Raw genomic sequence first — 15799 nt, forward strand, 5'->3', positions numbered from 1 at the left:
ACCTGCCTTCTGCATCCATCTTGCTGGGAGCTATGCACCAGAGCTGTTACTATTAGGTCATCTTGCCTGGGGACCTGGACAATTATTCTTAAAGATTTGCAGCCCATTGGATATGCTGACATTTAAGACATTCACTATCAATATCTTATTTCCTTAATCCCACTATCTCAATAAAAACTTTGGTCTAAATATGAATGGAAATGGGGAGTTAATTAAAGCAAATACTTGTGACAGATTAATAATGTGTTTTTCTCTTACACAGTATGGACAGAAAAGAAGCTCATTTGCCTTAGCTTTCTACCTTCTTATCCATAATACAAGGATTCTTCAATCCTCATGGAGCCCCAGTAACATGTGAAATATTGTGCTAGGTACTGCAAGGGATGCCAAAAATGAACAAGGCATGAGTTGTATGGGAATATGCTATCTCTCACAGGAGAAATAAATAAGTACTGTATTCAAGTATTAAAGTGAGAATTTAAATGCTATATGGCAGTTACAATAGAGGAAATTTTTTTTTTTTTTTTTTTTTTTTTTTTTTTTTTTTTGAGACGGAGTTTCGCTCTTGTTACCCAGACTGGAGTGCAATGGCGCGATCTCGGCTCACCGCAACCTCCGCCTCCTGGGTTCAGGCAATTCTCCTGCCTCAGCCTCCTGAGTAGCTGGGATTATAGGCACGCACCACCATGCCCAGCTAATTTTTTGTATTTTTAGTAGAGACGGGGTTTCACCATGTTGACCAGGTTGGTCTCGATCACTCGACCTCGTGATCCACCCGCCTCGGCCTCCTAAAGTGCTGGGATTACAGGCTTGAGCCACCGCGCCCGGCCACAATAGAGGAAATTTAAAGAAGGATAGATCATACTGAGTAGGATAAATCAGGAAATGAAGGCTAAACTTTTGAAGTGAGAAATTATTCTGGAAATTCATAGAAGAATTTATTAGTGGAATAGGGTCTTCTAGGGAAGGGTGCAGCCTAAGCAAATAAAACGAGAAAAGGGATTGACTATGTTTCTGCAACTTCAAGAGATCCAGTTTCCCTACAGAGCAAAGGAGCAACAGGAGAGAAAAAAGCAATGGATCCGTGCATCCCCTAAACTACCATGTATTCTACTCTGACAAAACAACTATCACTTATTTGCTTTTTTTTTTTTTTTTTTTTTGAGACAGGGTTTCCCTCTGTCGTCCAGGCTAGAGGGCAGTAGTTCAATCACCGCATTCTGCAGCCTCTGAACCTCCTTAGCTCAAGCAATCTTCCTGCCTCAACTTTACAAAGTATTGGTACTATAAGGGTAAGCCACCACGCCCAGGCTTATGGGCACTTTTCTGTGCGCTTTTACATATAACCCTCTAAATCACTCTTTGCCACCTTTCATGTGCATAGGAATCACCTGTGGTTCCGTTCAATGGAGCTCTTGATTCAGTAGGTCTGGGTTGGTGTCTGAGCTTATGTATTTCCATTGAGCTCACAGCTGATGCCTACCTTTGAGTGGCAAAGGCTCCAAGTGTGATTTCTATACATTAGTATTACCTGGGAACTTGGCAAAAATAAAATGCAAATTCTCGGCCCCCACTAGGGATCTACTGAATTCGAAACATTGTGGGGAGACCCAGCACTCTAGTGTTTTCACAGGCAAGTGGTTAAAGTTTGAGATCCACACGTAAGTCACGGGTTTCCTAACATGACTGCACACTGGAATCACCTGTGGTTTTAAAATAATGCTATTGATGCTGCATCTCACCCCCGGAGATTCTCAGGGACGGGGCATGGCCTCGGACGCGGCAGTCTAAAAGCTCTCCCTGCTGATTCTAATCTGTAGCAACATTTGAGAACTGCGTGAGGTGGGGACTTCAACTATTACAGGCCTTATTTTCCTCCTATGTAAAAGGTGGACAATATCCAAGGGGTCCTGACTTTGCTTCCAGATTTCGGTAACTCCAGCCAGCCCTAGTTGGATCTGGAGAGCCCGCTTCCCTCCCCGTGTGCCAAGGCCTGTCCGAGAACCCAGGGTCTCGGGAGAGGACCCGCGGGGGCCTCCGTGACGCATTTCAGCAACCTGGCACGGCCCCGGCTGCTCAGACGCGGCCCAATGACCAGCTGGCGTCGGCCCCCCAGACCGCACCCGCTGGACCGGCCCTGAGTGGGACACGCATGCGCCGACCCCGACCCGGCGCCCAGTAACGGACTCGAGCGCCCCGCCCCCCCGCACCGGAAGTGGGCAGCCGCGCGCCGGGAAGAGCCGGCTGGAGCGTGGCGGCCACAGACTGGGTGCCGGGGCTAAGGGAGTCTGGCTTTTCTCCCCGTGCCATGGCGCCAGCGAAGGCCACGAACGCGGTGCGGCTGCTCCTGGGCTCCACGGCTCTGTGGCTCTCGCAGCTCGGCGTCCAGACGGTTTCTGCGTCCAAGGCGGTGACGGCCCACTTGGCCGCGAAGTGGCCCGAGACCCCGCTGCTGCTGGAGGCGAGGTGGGTGCGGGCTGGGCCCTTGGCCGGGCGGGTGTGGACACGCTGCCACCTTCTGCCCCCCTCTTTTTGCCCTCACAGCGGTTGTCTTCGAGCTCTCACCCGGCTTCTCCAGACGGCCCCGCTCTGGCCCTGAGCATCAATGGCTACTTCCTCTCCTCCTGACCCGGGGCAGCTTCTCCGTTCCCATGCAGCACTCACTTGCAATTCCGTTCCCCCTCAGGTCTTACTTTGCTCACAGTTTAAAAAACTTCCTTGGTCTGCTTTATTTCGTTGGGATTTACTAGCATTTATGCGTGGCACTTAATGTAAGGGCTTCACTTGAGGTAGGCAGTTCCGTTCAGTAGACAGTGTTTAAAGTACCCAGTTTCGTAATGACATTATACCATCAGCTCCTAAGCTTGCTGTGGGGAGGGCAGCTTCCTGCAAAGAAATGTTTTTCCTTTATCTCTTCCAACGGAATTAGTTCGTGACCTGTCATTTACTCTGCAGGAACAAAACTTGTTGCTATTGCGTTTTGCCCCTTAGTATTCCAATAGTTGAGTAAAATTAGAAAGTTCTTTCTCTTAACAAAAATTTCCATCAAAATACCACCATCATTCTTCATAAAACTAGGAAAGTTAGTAACTTAGTAAAAAAAAGTTCTACACCAACGACTTAATGGTTGTTCACAGCAACAACGTGTGGTCCCAAAGAGAAACTCTATCACTTCTCGTAAGTTGCATGTATTTGATGCTAAATCAGTTAAATTTTTTTTTCATTTTTATAGATTATAAAATCTATAAAAATGGGACAGGTGGTGTTTGGTTACATGAGTAAGTTCTTTAGTGGTGATTTGTGAGATTTTGGTGAACCCATCACACCTGCAGTATACACTGCACCCAATTTATAGTATTTTTTCCCTCACTCCCTTCCAATCCTTTTCCCTCAGTCCCAAAGTCCATTGTGTCATTCTTCTGCGTTTGCATCCTCATAGTTTACCTCCCACATATCAGTGAGAATATATGATATTTGGTTTCCCATTCCTGACTTACTTCGCTTAGGATAACAGTCTCTAATCTCATCCAGGTTGCTGTGAATGCTATTGATTCACTCCTTTATGGCTGAGTAGTATTCCATTATATATATGTGCCACAGTTTATCAACTTGTTGATTGATGGGCATTTGAGTTAGTTCTGCATTTTTGCACTTGTGAATTGTGCTGCTGTAAACATGCGTGTGCAAGTATCTTTTTCATATGACTTCTTTTCCTCTGGGTGGACACCTAGTAGTGGGATTGCTGGATCAAATGGTAGATCTGCTTTTAGTGCTTTGAGGACTCCCCACCCTGTTTTCCATAGTGGTCATACTAGTTTAGATTCCTACCAGCAGTGTAGAAGTTCCCTGTTCACAGCATCCATGCCAACATCTATTTTTTTTTTTTTTTTTTTTTGGTGTTTTGATTATGGCCATTCTTGCAGGAGTAAGGTGGTATTGCATTGTGGTTTTGATTTGCATTTCCCTGATCATTAGTTTGTTGAGCATTTTTTCATGTTTGTTGCCCATTTGTACATCTTTTGAGAATTGTCTATTCATGTCCTTAGCCCACTCTTTGATGGGATTGTTTTATTCCTGCTGATTTGTTTGAGTTCCTTGTAGATTCTGGATAGTAGCCCTTTGTCAGATGTATAGAGTGTGAAGATTTTCTCCCACTCTGTGGGGTGTCTGTTTACTCTGCTGAGTGTTCCTTTTGCCATGAAAAAGCTTTTTAAGTCCCTGGTATTTGTCTTTTTAATTGCATTTACTTTGGGGTTCTTGGTTATGAAATTTTTGCCTAAGTCAACATCTAGAAGGATTTTTCTGATATTATCTTCTAGAATTTTTATAGTTTCAGTTTCTAGATTTAAGTCCTTGATCCATCTTGAGTTGATTTTTGTATAAAGTGAGAGATGAGAATCCAGTTTCATTCTCCTACACGTGGCTGGCCAATTATCCCAGCACCATTTTTTGAATAGGGTGTCCTTTCCCCACTTTGTTTTTGTTTGCTTTGTCAAAGATGAGTTGGGTGTAAGTATTTGGGTTTATTTTTGGGTTCTCTATTATGTTCCATTGGTCTGTGTGCCTGTTTTTACACCAGTGTCATGCTGTTTTGGAGACTATGGCCTTATAGTGAAGCAGGAGCAGCTGCAAACAAACTTCTCGAACACCGAATGGGGAAGGAAGTGGTACTTTTATTTGGCCAGGCGCTGAGGCAGGCCTGGATGCCTCAACAACCAAGCTCCCTGACAAAGTAAATCCTGGCCCTTTTAAAGGCTCACAATGTAAGAGATCTAAGAGGTGCACATGTGAGAGGGTCGTGATTAATTGAGCAAGCGTGGGGACGTGACTAGATAGGGGTCTTGAGCGGTTGAGTAAGAAAAATGCCCTCCGGGATAAGGTTCCTCCATACCACACCTGTAATCTATAGTTAGGATTGTGGTTAGGAGTAGGGGGTTTAATTTTTAACCTCCAGACCTGGTTAGTGGCGCCAGCTGGTTCTTCCACTGACCTCATCTGGCTGACTTGACTTTGATTTCCTCGTTTTCTCCAAGCACAGGCTGAGAAAAGGGAGTCTCCTTCCTTAATAGCATAGTGTGAAATCAGATAATATGATGCCTCCAGAGTTGTTCTTTTTGCTTAGGTTCATAGCTTTAGCTATGTGGGCCCTTTTTTGGCTCCATATGAATTTTAGGATTTTTTTCCTAGTTTTATGATGAATGATGGTGGTATTTTGATGGGAATTGCATTGAATTTGTAGATTGCTTTTGGCAGTATGGTTATTTTCACAGTATTGATTCTACCCTTCCATGAGCATGGGATATGTTTTCATTTGTTTGTGTCGTCTGTGATTTCTCTAGGCAGTGTTTTGTAGTTTTCCTTTCATCTCCTTTGTTAGGTATATTCCTAGGTATTTTATTTTTGTTGGAGCTATTGTAAAAGAGGTTGAGTTCTTGATTAGACTCTCAGCTAGGTTGCTGTTGGTGTATAGGAGAGATACTGATTTGTGTACATTAATTTTGTATCTGGAAGCTTTGCTGAATTCTTTGATCAGTTCTAGGAGCTTTTTGGAGGAGCTTTTAGGGTTTTCTAGGTATACAATCTTAATTTGACTTCCTCTTTACCGATTTGGATGCCCTTTATTTCTTTGTCTTGTCTGATTGCTCTGACTAGGACTTCCATTACTATGTTGAATAGAAGTGGTGAGAGTGTGCATCCTTGTCTTGTTCCAGGTCTCAGAGGGAACGCTTTCAACTTTTCCCCATCCAGTATTATGTTGGCTGAGGGTTTGTCATAGATGGCTTTTATTACATTGAAGTATGTCTCTTGTATGTTGATGTTGCTGAGAGTTTTAATCATAAAGGGATGAAGGATTTTGTTGAATGCTTTTTCTTCGTCTATTGAAATGATCATGTAATTTTTGTTTTTAATTCTGTTTATGTGGCGTATCATTATTGACTTGCATATGTTAAACCATCCCTGCATCCCTGGTATGAAACTCTCTTGATAATGGTGGATTATCTTTTTGATATGTTGTTGGATTCAGTTACTTAATATATTGTTAAGAATTTTTGCATGTATGTTCATCAGGGATATTGGTCTGTAGTTTCCTTTTTTGGTTTTGGTATTTTTTCCTGGTTTTGGTATTAGGGTGATACTGGCTTCATGGGAGGATCCCCTCTTTCTCTGTCTAGTGGAATAGTGTCAATAGGATTTGTACCAGTTCTTTTGTGAATGTCTGGTAGAATTTGGCTGTGAGTCTCTCTGGTCCCAGACTTTTTTTGTTGATAATTTTTTTATTACAATTTCAATCTTGCTGCTTGTTATTGATCTATTCAGAGTATCTAATTCTTCCTGATTTAAGCTAGAACAGTTGTATCTTTCAAGGATTTTATCCATCTCCTCTAGGTGTTCCAGTTTATGCATGTAAAGATGTTCATGGTAACCTTGAATGATCTTTTGTATTTCAGTGTTGTAAGTTGTAGTATCTCCCATTTTATTTCTAATTGAGCTTATTTGGATTTTCTCTCTTTTTTGTTGGTTAATCTTGCTAATGGTCTATTAATGTTTTTCAAAGAACTAGCTTGTTTCATTTATCTTTTGTATTTTTTTTTTTGTTTCAATTTCATTTAGTTCTGCTCTGATCTTGGTTACTGCCCTACTTCTGCTGGGATTGGGTTTGCTTTGTTTTTGTTTCTTTAGTTCCTTGAGGTGTGACCTTGGATTGTCTGTGCTCTTTCAGGCTTTTTGATGTAGGCATTTAGGCCTATGAACTTTCTTCTTAGCACTGCCTTTGCTGTATCCTAGAAGTTTTCATAGGTTGTGTCACTGTTGTCATTCACGTTGAATAATTTTTTAATTTCCATTTTGATTTAATTATTGATCATTCAGGTTATTTAATTTCCATGTATTTGCATGGTGTTAAAGGTTCCTTTTGGGGTTGATTTGCAGTTTTATTCCACTGTTGTCTGAGAGAGTGCTTGATATAATGTCAGTTTTCTTAAATTTATTGAGGCTTGATTTATGGCCTATCATGTGGTCTATCTTGGAGAAAGTTCCATGTACTGATGAATAGAAGGTATATTCTAACATAGTTGGGTAGAATGTTCTATCAATATCTGTTAAGTCCATTTTCTCCAGGGTATAGTTTCAATCCATTATTTCCTTGTTGACTTTCTGTCCTGATGACCTGCCTAGTACTCTCTGTGGAGTACTGAAGTCCCCCACTATTACTGTGTTACTATGTTTCTCATTTCTTAGGTCTAGTAGTAATTGTTTTATAAATCTGGGAGCTCCAGTGTTCATTGCATACATGTTTAGGATAGTGATATTTTCCTGTTGGACAAGGCCTTTTATCATTATATCATGTCCCTCTTTGTCTTTTTTAACTGTTACTGCTTTAAAGTTTGTTTTGTCTCACATAAGAATAGCTGTTCCTTGTTCTCACTCACAGGTGGGTGTTGAACCATTAGACACATGGACACAGGGAGGGGAGCATCATACACTGAGGTCTGTTGGGTGGGGCAGGGGAGGGATAGCGAGGGGGTAGGGAGGTTAGGGAGGGATAACATGGGAAGAAATGCCAGATACAGGTGATGGGTGGATGGAGGCAGCAAACCACATTGCCATGCATGTACCTATGCAACAATCCTGCATGATCTGCACATGTACCCCAGAACCTAAAGTACAATAAAAAAAAGAATAGCTGTTCTTCTTCGCTTTTGGTGTCCATTTGCATGGAATGTCTTTTTTCACCCCTTTACCTTAAGTTTATGTGAGTCCTTAGGTGGGTTAGATGAGTCTCCTGAAGGCAGCAGATAGTTGGTTGGCGAATTTTTATCCATTCTGCAATTCTGTATCTTTTAAATGGTGCATTTAAGTCATTTACATTCAATGCTAGTATTGAGATGTGAGGTACCATTTTATTCATTGCTCTGTTTGTTGACTGTATACCTTGTTGTTGTTGTTGTTATTGTATTTTTGTTTTATAAGTTCTTTGAGATTTGTGTTTTAAAGAGGTTCTGTTTTGATTTATTTCCATGATTTGTTTCAAGAATTAGAGCACCTTTTAGCAGTTCTTACAGTGCTGGCTTGGTAGTGGCAAACTCTCTCAGCATTTTTTTGTCTGGAAAAGATGATCTTTTTCCTTCATTTATGAAGACAAGTTTTTGGATACAAAATTCTTGGCTGATAATTGTTGTGTTTAAGGAGGCAAACTACAATCCCTTATAGTTTGTAGGGTTTCTGCTGAAAAATCTTCTGTTAATCTGGTAAGTTTTTCTTTATAGGTTACCTGGTGCTTTTGCCTCACAGCTCTTAAGATTCTTTTCTTCATCATAACTTTGGACAACCTGATGACAGTATGCCTAGGTGATGATCTTTTTGCAATGAATATCCCAGGTGTTCTTTGAGCTTCTTGTATTTGGATGTCTAGGTCTCTAGAAAGGCCAGGGAAGTTTTCCTCAGTTATTCCCCCAAATATGTTCTCCCAACTTTTAGATTTATCTTCTTTTTTAGGAACACTGATTATTCTTAGATTTGGTCATTTAACATAATCCCAGACTTCTTGAAGGCTTTGTTCTTATTTTCTTAGTCTTTGTTGCATTGGGTTAATTTGAAAACCTTGTCTCTGAGCTCTGAAGTTCTTTCTTCTTCTTATTCAATTCTATTGCTGAGACTCTCCAGAACATTTTGCTTTCTATAAATGTGTTCATTGTTTCCTGAAGTTTTGATTGTTTTTTATTTATGCTATCTATTTCACTAAAGATTTCTCCCCTTATTGCTTGTATCATTTTATGATGTCTTTAAATGGGGCTTTGCCTTTCTCTGGTGCCTATTTGGATAGCTTAATAACTGACCATTTAAATTCTTTTTCAGGTAAATAAGGCATTTTATCTTGGTTTGGATCTATTGCTGGTGAGCTAGTGTGATTTTTTTTTTTTTTTTTGGAGGTGTTAAAGAACCTTGTTTTGTCCTATTATTAGAGTTGGTTTTCTGGTTCCTTCTCATTTGGATAGCCTCTATCAGAGGGGAGATCTAGGGCTCAAGGCTGTTGTTCAGATTATTTTGTCCCACTGGGTATTCCCTTGATGTAGTACTCTCCCCACTTTCCTAAAGATGTGATTTCCTAAGAGCTGAGCTGTAGTGATTGTTTTCTCTCTTCTGGATCTAGGCATCCAGCAGGTCTAACAGACTCTGGGCTGGTTCTGGGAATTTTCTGCACAATCCTGTGATGTGAACCATCTGTAGGTCTCTTAGCTGTTGATACCAGCACTTGCTCTGGTGGAAGTGGCAGGGGGGTGAAATGGACTCTCTGAGGGTCCTTACTTCTAGTTAATGCACTAATTTTGTGCTGGCCTTCTGCAGGCAGGTGGTGCTTTCAAGAAAGCATCAGCTGTAGTAGTATGGGAAGGATCAGGTGTGGGTTGGGGCCCTAGAACTTCCAAGAGTATATGCCCTTTGTCTTTAGCTACCAGGGTGGGTAGAAAAGGACTATCAGGTGGGGGCAGGGCTAGGACATGTCTGGGCTCAGTTGTTGCAGCTGCTATGGGGGAAGAGGGGTGGGATTCCCAGGTCGATGGAGTTATGTTTGCAGGAGGAGTATGGCTGCCTCTGCCGTGTCATGCAGGTTGTCAGGGAAGAGGGGGAAAGCCTGCAGTCACAGGCCTCACCCAGCTCCCATGCAACCCAAAAGGTCAGTCTCACTCCCACTGTGCCCCACCCAACAGCACTGAGTCTGTTTCCAGGTGATGGGTGAGCAGGGCTCAGAACTTGCCCCTTCTACCAGCATCCTACCTGGAAATGCAAGTAGGGTTCTCACTCACGCTTCCCCACCTGTGGAGTTTGCACACCAGATTCATGCCCTTCCCCAAGTTCTGCCTAGGAGATTTCTTGTTTGGTTGGAATTGTTAAAAAGTTCAGCTGGAGGTTTCCTTCTCCCTGTGGCCTTTTCCCAGTACCTCTGGCAGCCCTTCTCAAGGACCCCTGTGAGGCAAGGCTGAAATGGCTTCCTAGGGAACCCAGAGAGCCCACAGGGCTTTTCCTGCTGCTTCCTCTACCTCTGTATTTTGCTTAGTTCTCTAAATTGTCTCAGCTCCAGGTAAAGTCAGAATCTTCTCCCGTGATCTATACCTTTGGGTTCTCCAGTTAGGATGTGTGTTTGGGGGTAGAGGGTCCCCCTTTCCCATTATTACAGTTTGGGTACTCACAGTATTTGGGGAGTCTCCCAGGTCCTACAGGAACAATCCACTTCCTTCAGAGGGTCTGTGGGTTCTCTTGGCTTTCCTGATTTATTCCTGTAGTAGTTCTGGAGCAGAAGTTCAGATTGCAAGACTCTACATGCTGCTCTGTTCATTTGAGTGGGAGGCTAAAACAGTTTTTATTGAATACATGATTCTAGCTTAATTTTGAGCCCCTTCCTTTATCCTTTCCCCAGTGTTTAACAGTTTGCCTAGATCTGATCTCACACTTAGCTCCAAATTAGTCTAACTTCTTCTTTTAACTGCTTGTTGCCATCTCTGGCTTTACATTTGCCTCAAGAGTCTTAGAATTGAAACTCCTGTGGGATGCTCATAAGGCCTTGACAGTCTTATTTACAAACCTCATCACTTGTGCAAATGGTCCCCAACTTAACATGGTTCAATTTAGAATTTTTTTGCCTTTACTATGGGTTGACCAGGGTATTAAATGCATTTTTTACTTATAGCATTTGCAACTTACTGTGAGTTTATTGGGAGGTAACCCCATCTAAGTCAAGGGGCCTCTGTAATAGGTTGAATGCTGGACCCCAAAAAGGTATGTCCACATCCTAACTCCCAGAACCTGTGACTGTTACCTTATTTGGAAAAATGTCTTTGTTAATTTAAGTAAGGATCTTGAGATGAGATCATCTTAAATTATCTAAATGGGCCGCAAATCCAATGTCTTCTTCAAAGACAGAAGAGAAGACACAGGCAAAAATGAGAAGGCCATGTGAAGTTAGAGACTGAAGTTAGGCAACCTCAAGCCAAGTAACAGCTGAAGCCACCAGGATGGAAGAGTCTCCCCAGAACCTTCAGGGGGAGCACAGCCCTGCTAACACCTTGATTTTGGACCTCTGGCCTCCAGAATAAGTTTCTGTTTTAGGTCCCGAAGTTTTTTGTAATTTGCTAAACAGATATATGAAAAGAATACAGATTTTGATACCAAAAAGTTGAGTGCTGCTGTAACAAATACTTCAAAATGTAGAAGTAGCTATGGAGTTGGGCCGAGGCTAGAATAATTTTAAGAAATTTGGTATAGAAAGTCTGGACTGCCTTGAGGAGATTGCAGAAATCTGGATATTAAGGGTGATTCTGCTGAGGACTTAGAAGAGATGAAAGAATTTGAAAAAACTTTTATCATTATAGAGAATACTTACATCATCTTGAAGAGAATGCTGGTAGAAATATGAACATTCAAAGCTGTTCTGGCAATGGCTCAGAAGGAAATGAGTGACACTATGTTAGAATCTAGAAGAAAGGTAACCCTCGTTATGTAGTGATAGAATACTGGCTGACTTGGTTTCTACAGTTTGTGGAAAACAACTTGAAAGTGATGAACTTGGATATTAGCTGAGAAGTCCAAGCAAAGTGTTGAAAGTGCTGCCTGGTTTCTCCTTGCTGCTTATATTAAAATGAGAGAAGAAAGAGATAAATTTAAAAAGGAACAGGTAGGGAAAAAGGAACCAACATACGATGATTTGGAAGGTTCTCAGCCTATCAGAATCATAAAAGGTGCTACAACTAGAAAACCCAGTGTTGAGAAAGTGTGCTCTGGAGAGAAGGACAGGAAACTTGCAGGATAACCTTTTGCTGAATAGGTTAAGCATGTGATTGATGGGTCCTCTCAACCATCTCGGCAGAAGCTTGGTATAAAGAAGATGGGAATATTAGGAAAGATCTGGGAAGGATCTTTGTGTAATGGTGTGGCTCTTGGTGAGATATACAACAGTCTTACAAAGTTTTTGGGAATATATTAGAAACACTGCCAGCTTGAACCAAAAGGGACAGAAAAGACAAAATTAGAGAAGGCTGTTGGACTTCCAAAATTCTACAGGAAGAAAGTGGACTAATAGAGCTACTTGGCTGTAAACGTTCTGCTGCCCTTTCAAGAAAGAATAACTCTGCAGGCAGAACCATGGAAGACAGCACAGAGGGTGAAGCATCAGGCCACAGAGAGTTGTTCTCAGGCTTTGGAATGTCATGGAAATTTGTCCTGCTGGATTTTCAACTTGCTTGTAACCCCTTTATTTCTTCTATTATTTTCCTTTGGGAATGAGAGTATCCATCTTATGCCTGTCTTGCCATTGCATTTTGGAAACATAACTTGTTTTCTGATTTCACAGGTGGACAGAGGAGAATTTTATGCCAAGATGGATCATACCTAGAGTCTCACTCATACATGATTTGGATGATAAAACTTGTAAATAGAATTGATATTTACATGAGATTTTGGACTTAGAGTTGGTGCTGTAATTGGTTGAGTTTTGGAGGTCATCACAAGGACAAATATATTTTATGTAGGGGAGGTGGATTTTGGGGGCTTTGGGAGGCTAGAGGGTGGCTTGAATGATGCCCCCAACAAAAAGAGATTATGTCCACCTATCAGCTTTTAGAATCTTCTGCATTAAGGCTGCTCAAACCTTGATTTCAGACTGTTGGCCTCCATAACTGTGAGATAGTAAATTTCTCTTACTGAATAGGTTAGACCTGTGAATCATGAATCCACTCAACCATCTTAGCAGAAGCCCAGTATAAACATGGGATTATCCAGGAAAAATGTGTAGAGGATCCTTGGGTAATGGTGTGGTAGCGCTAGGAGAGTAATATATCATTTTGTTACAGTCTTCTTCATTGATACCTTACTTGTGGACATACCATATGATTCTATCTTTAATAACTTTCTATTCTCTCATAATGTTTGGCTAGTATTTTTGTAATTGTCCTTTAAGGTATCATATATGCTAATCTCTTTTGTTAAAATGTGAGCTTCAGAGGCAAAACTGTTTTTTACATTTATTTTGCCAAGGCACAGTGTACAAAAGTTAGGTACTCAATAATGCTAATTCAATGAAGGGGACTTTTTATAGGGAAAGGTATACTTTAAGCCACCATCAGAATTACCTCTACAATATACCTAACCTGTGGAAACTAGTTTGTCCTTAGATAATCCAGAGAGGGTGCTCAGTGTTACCTCATGTGCCTTATTGTTTTGTTGTGGACAAATCAAAATTATAGGAGGTCCTTTATTATATAAACTAAAATCCTTCTCACTAAACCTTTTGTCTACTGATCCTCTCTTTCAGAACCAAATGTGTTTCTGTGTGTGACACGTTGTGGGACAGTAGTAGGCTAAAAACCTGTAGTTTCTTCAACCACTGCACTTTAAGAAATTTATTTTGTATAGTTTGTTACTCTACTCTCCTTCAATTTGTTTATGTTTCTCTTAAATCAAAATTGTAGGAAAATCAAAGAGGTTGAGAAGAGTAAGTGTGGAAGTAGAAGAATTGAAGAGCATTGACTAGGTTGAAGGAGCTGGGCAGCCAGAAACTTAAGGAAAATGATGTGGGAGCAAGTAAGGGAAATTTCAAAGAATAATGCTTTAAATTAAAAAATTGAGCTTCCTAATCAAAATCTATAAATGCATATATATATATGTGTGTGTGTGTGTGTGTACATATATATATGTAAATTTGTATCTATGTACACATTTCTCTGTATATATATACACTGTGTGTATATGTGTCACATATATGTACACATTTCACTGTGTATATATGTCACATATATACACATTTCACTGTATGTATGTCACATATATATACACATATATAAATATATATACACATGCATATATGCATTTATAGATTTTGATTAGTATATATGTGTATGTATATATGTACCTATGTATATACATACATGTGCACATATGCACAGATGTGCACATACGTATATGTACACATGTACATACATGTACATGTGTATACATGTATGTGTATATATGCACGCACATATGTATATATACACATGTATATAGACATACACATGTGTGTCTATATACATATATACATATACATGTTATATATACACCTATACATATGTATGTATGTGTATACACATACATATATGTACATATGTGTATATACACACGTATACACATACACATGTATGTATATGCATATGTGTATGTACACATATGTATGTGTACATACATACATATGTATATATGTGTACATACATACATATGTATATATGTGTACATACATACATATGTATATATGTATGTATATGTGTATATATGTGTGTATGTATGTATGTATGTATATATGTGTATATATGTATGTATATATACAAATATATGTATATACATACACGTATATATACACACGCAGTGTATATACACACACATGCATACACACAGGTATTTTCAGTTCATCTTGGGAATTTGAGTGCATAACTTGAGTATAGTCCTATGTAGGAAACAAAGATGAATAAGGTATATTCCCTGCATAAAGAAATTTATAACAAAGTTTATAGCCAGGCATGGTGGCTCATGCCTGTATTCCAGCACTTTGGGAAGCGGAGGCGGGTGGATAATGAGATCAGAAATTCAAGATCAGATTGGCCAACATGATGAAACCCCATCTCTACTAAAAATACAAAAATTAACTGGGCGTGGTGACACATGCTTATAATCCTAGCTACTCAGGAGGCTGAGGCAAGATAATTGCTTGAACCCGGGAGGCAGAGGTTGCAGTGAGCCAAGATTGTGCCAGTGCCCTCCAGCCTGGGCGACAGAGCGAGATTCTGTCTCAGAAAAAAAATTGGCTAGAAGTGATTATGGGCTGAAGTGGGTAGAATTTTGTAATATACATATCTTAATTTGTACATCTGAGCTGCATTTATTCCACTTGTGTTGATCTTACTGAAAATATTTTTGAAATTCCACTTATAATTACTGTCAAACTCTTTAAAACACTCAAACTCATATAAAAACACCCTTTATAGAAATAACTATTTTCTCTGGGCAGAATTTTTTGAAGAAATAGTTATTTTAAGCCATATATTTTATAAGGCAAGTGAAAAATTGGAAATGCCAGTTTGTTACCTTTTAAAAAACTTGGTCAAAAATAATCAACTGGGCATGGTGACATGTGCCTGTAGTCCCAGCTACTTGAGTGGCTGTGGTGGGAGGATTGCTTGAGCCTGGGAGGTCTCGGAGGCTCAAGCGATCCTCCCACCACAGCCCCTCAAGTAAGCCATGTTTGTGCCACTGCACTGCAGCCTGCGTGACAAACTATCACCTAGTGTGAAGCCGGGAATTCATTAGCTATTCTTCCTGATGTTCTGTGTCTCCTTGCACCCTCCCAACAGGCCCCAGTGTATGTTATTACCCTCTATGTGTCCATGTGTTCTTATTATTCGGCTCCCACTTGTAAGTGAGAACATGCGGTGTTTGGTTTTCTGTCTCTGAGTTAGTTTGCTGAGGATAATGGCTTCCAGCTCCATCTATGTCCCTGCAAAGGACGTGATCTCATTCCTTTTAATGGCTGCATAGTATTCCATGGTGTATATATACCACATTTTCTTTATTCAGTCTATCATTGATGGACATATAAGTTGATTCCATGTCTTTGCTATTGTAAATAGTGCTGCAGTGAACATATGTGTGCGTGTATCTTTATAACAGAATGATTTAAAATCCTTTGGGTATATACCCAGTAATGGGATTGCTTGGTCAGATGGCATTTTTGCTTCTGGATCTTTGAGGAATTGCCACACTGTCTTCCACAATGCTTGAA

At 40.5% G+C, this 15799-nt stretch overlaps 1 protein-coding gene across 6 annotated transcripts in view; it reads left to right on the forward strand.

The window, feature by feature from the left end:
• The first annotated feature begins 2221 nt into the window (after positions 1–2221).
• Positions 2222–15799, forward strand: part of UGGT2 (UDP-glucose glycoprotein glucosyltransferase 2) — a 224766-nt gene continuing 211188 nt past the window's right edge. For 5 of the 6 annotated variants that reach the window (XR_012514308.1, XM_074387527.1, XM_074387528.1 and 2 more), the window contains exon 1: positions 2224–2466. Coding sequence is in view for 5 of the 6 variants with exons in the window: in XM_074387527.1 (XP_074243628.1) it covers positions 2309–2466 (158 nt within the window). In the remaining variant the exon portion in view is untranslated. Of the gene's footprint in view, positions 2467–15799 lie in introns of all 6 variants that reach the window. The other variant, XM_003928205.3, reaches the window with a different exon arrangement.

Source organism: Saimiri boliviensis, chromosome 16, assembly GCF_048565385.1.
Source record: "Saimiri boliviensis isolate mSaiBol1 chromosome 16, mSaiBol1.pri, whole genome shotgun sequence".
NCBI classification, from domain to species: domain Eukaryota; kingdom Metazoa; phylum Chordata; class Mammalia; order Primates; family Cebidae; genus Saimiri; species Saimiri boliviensis.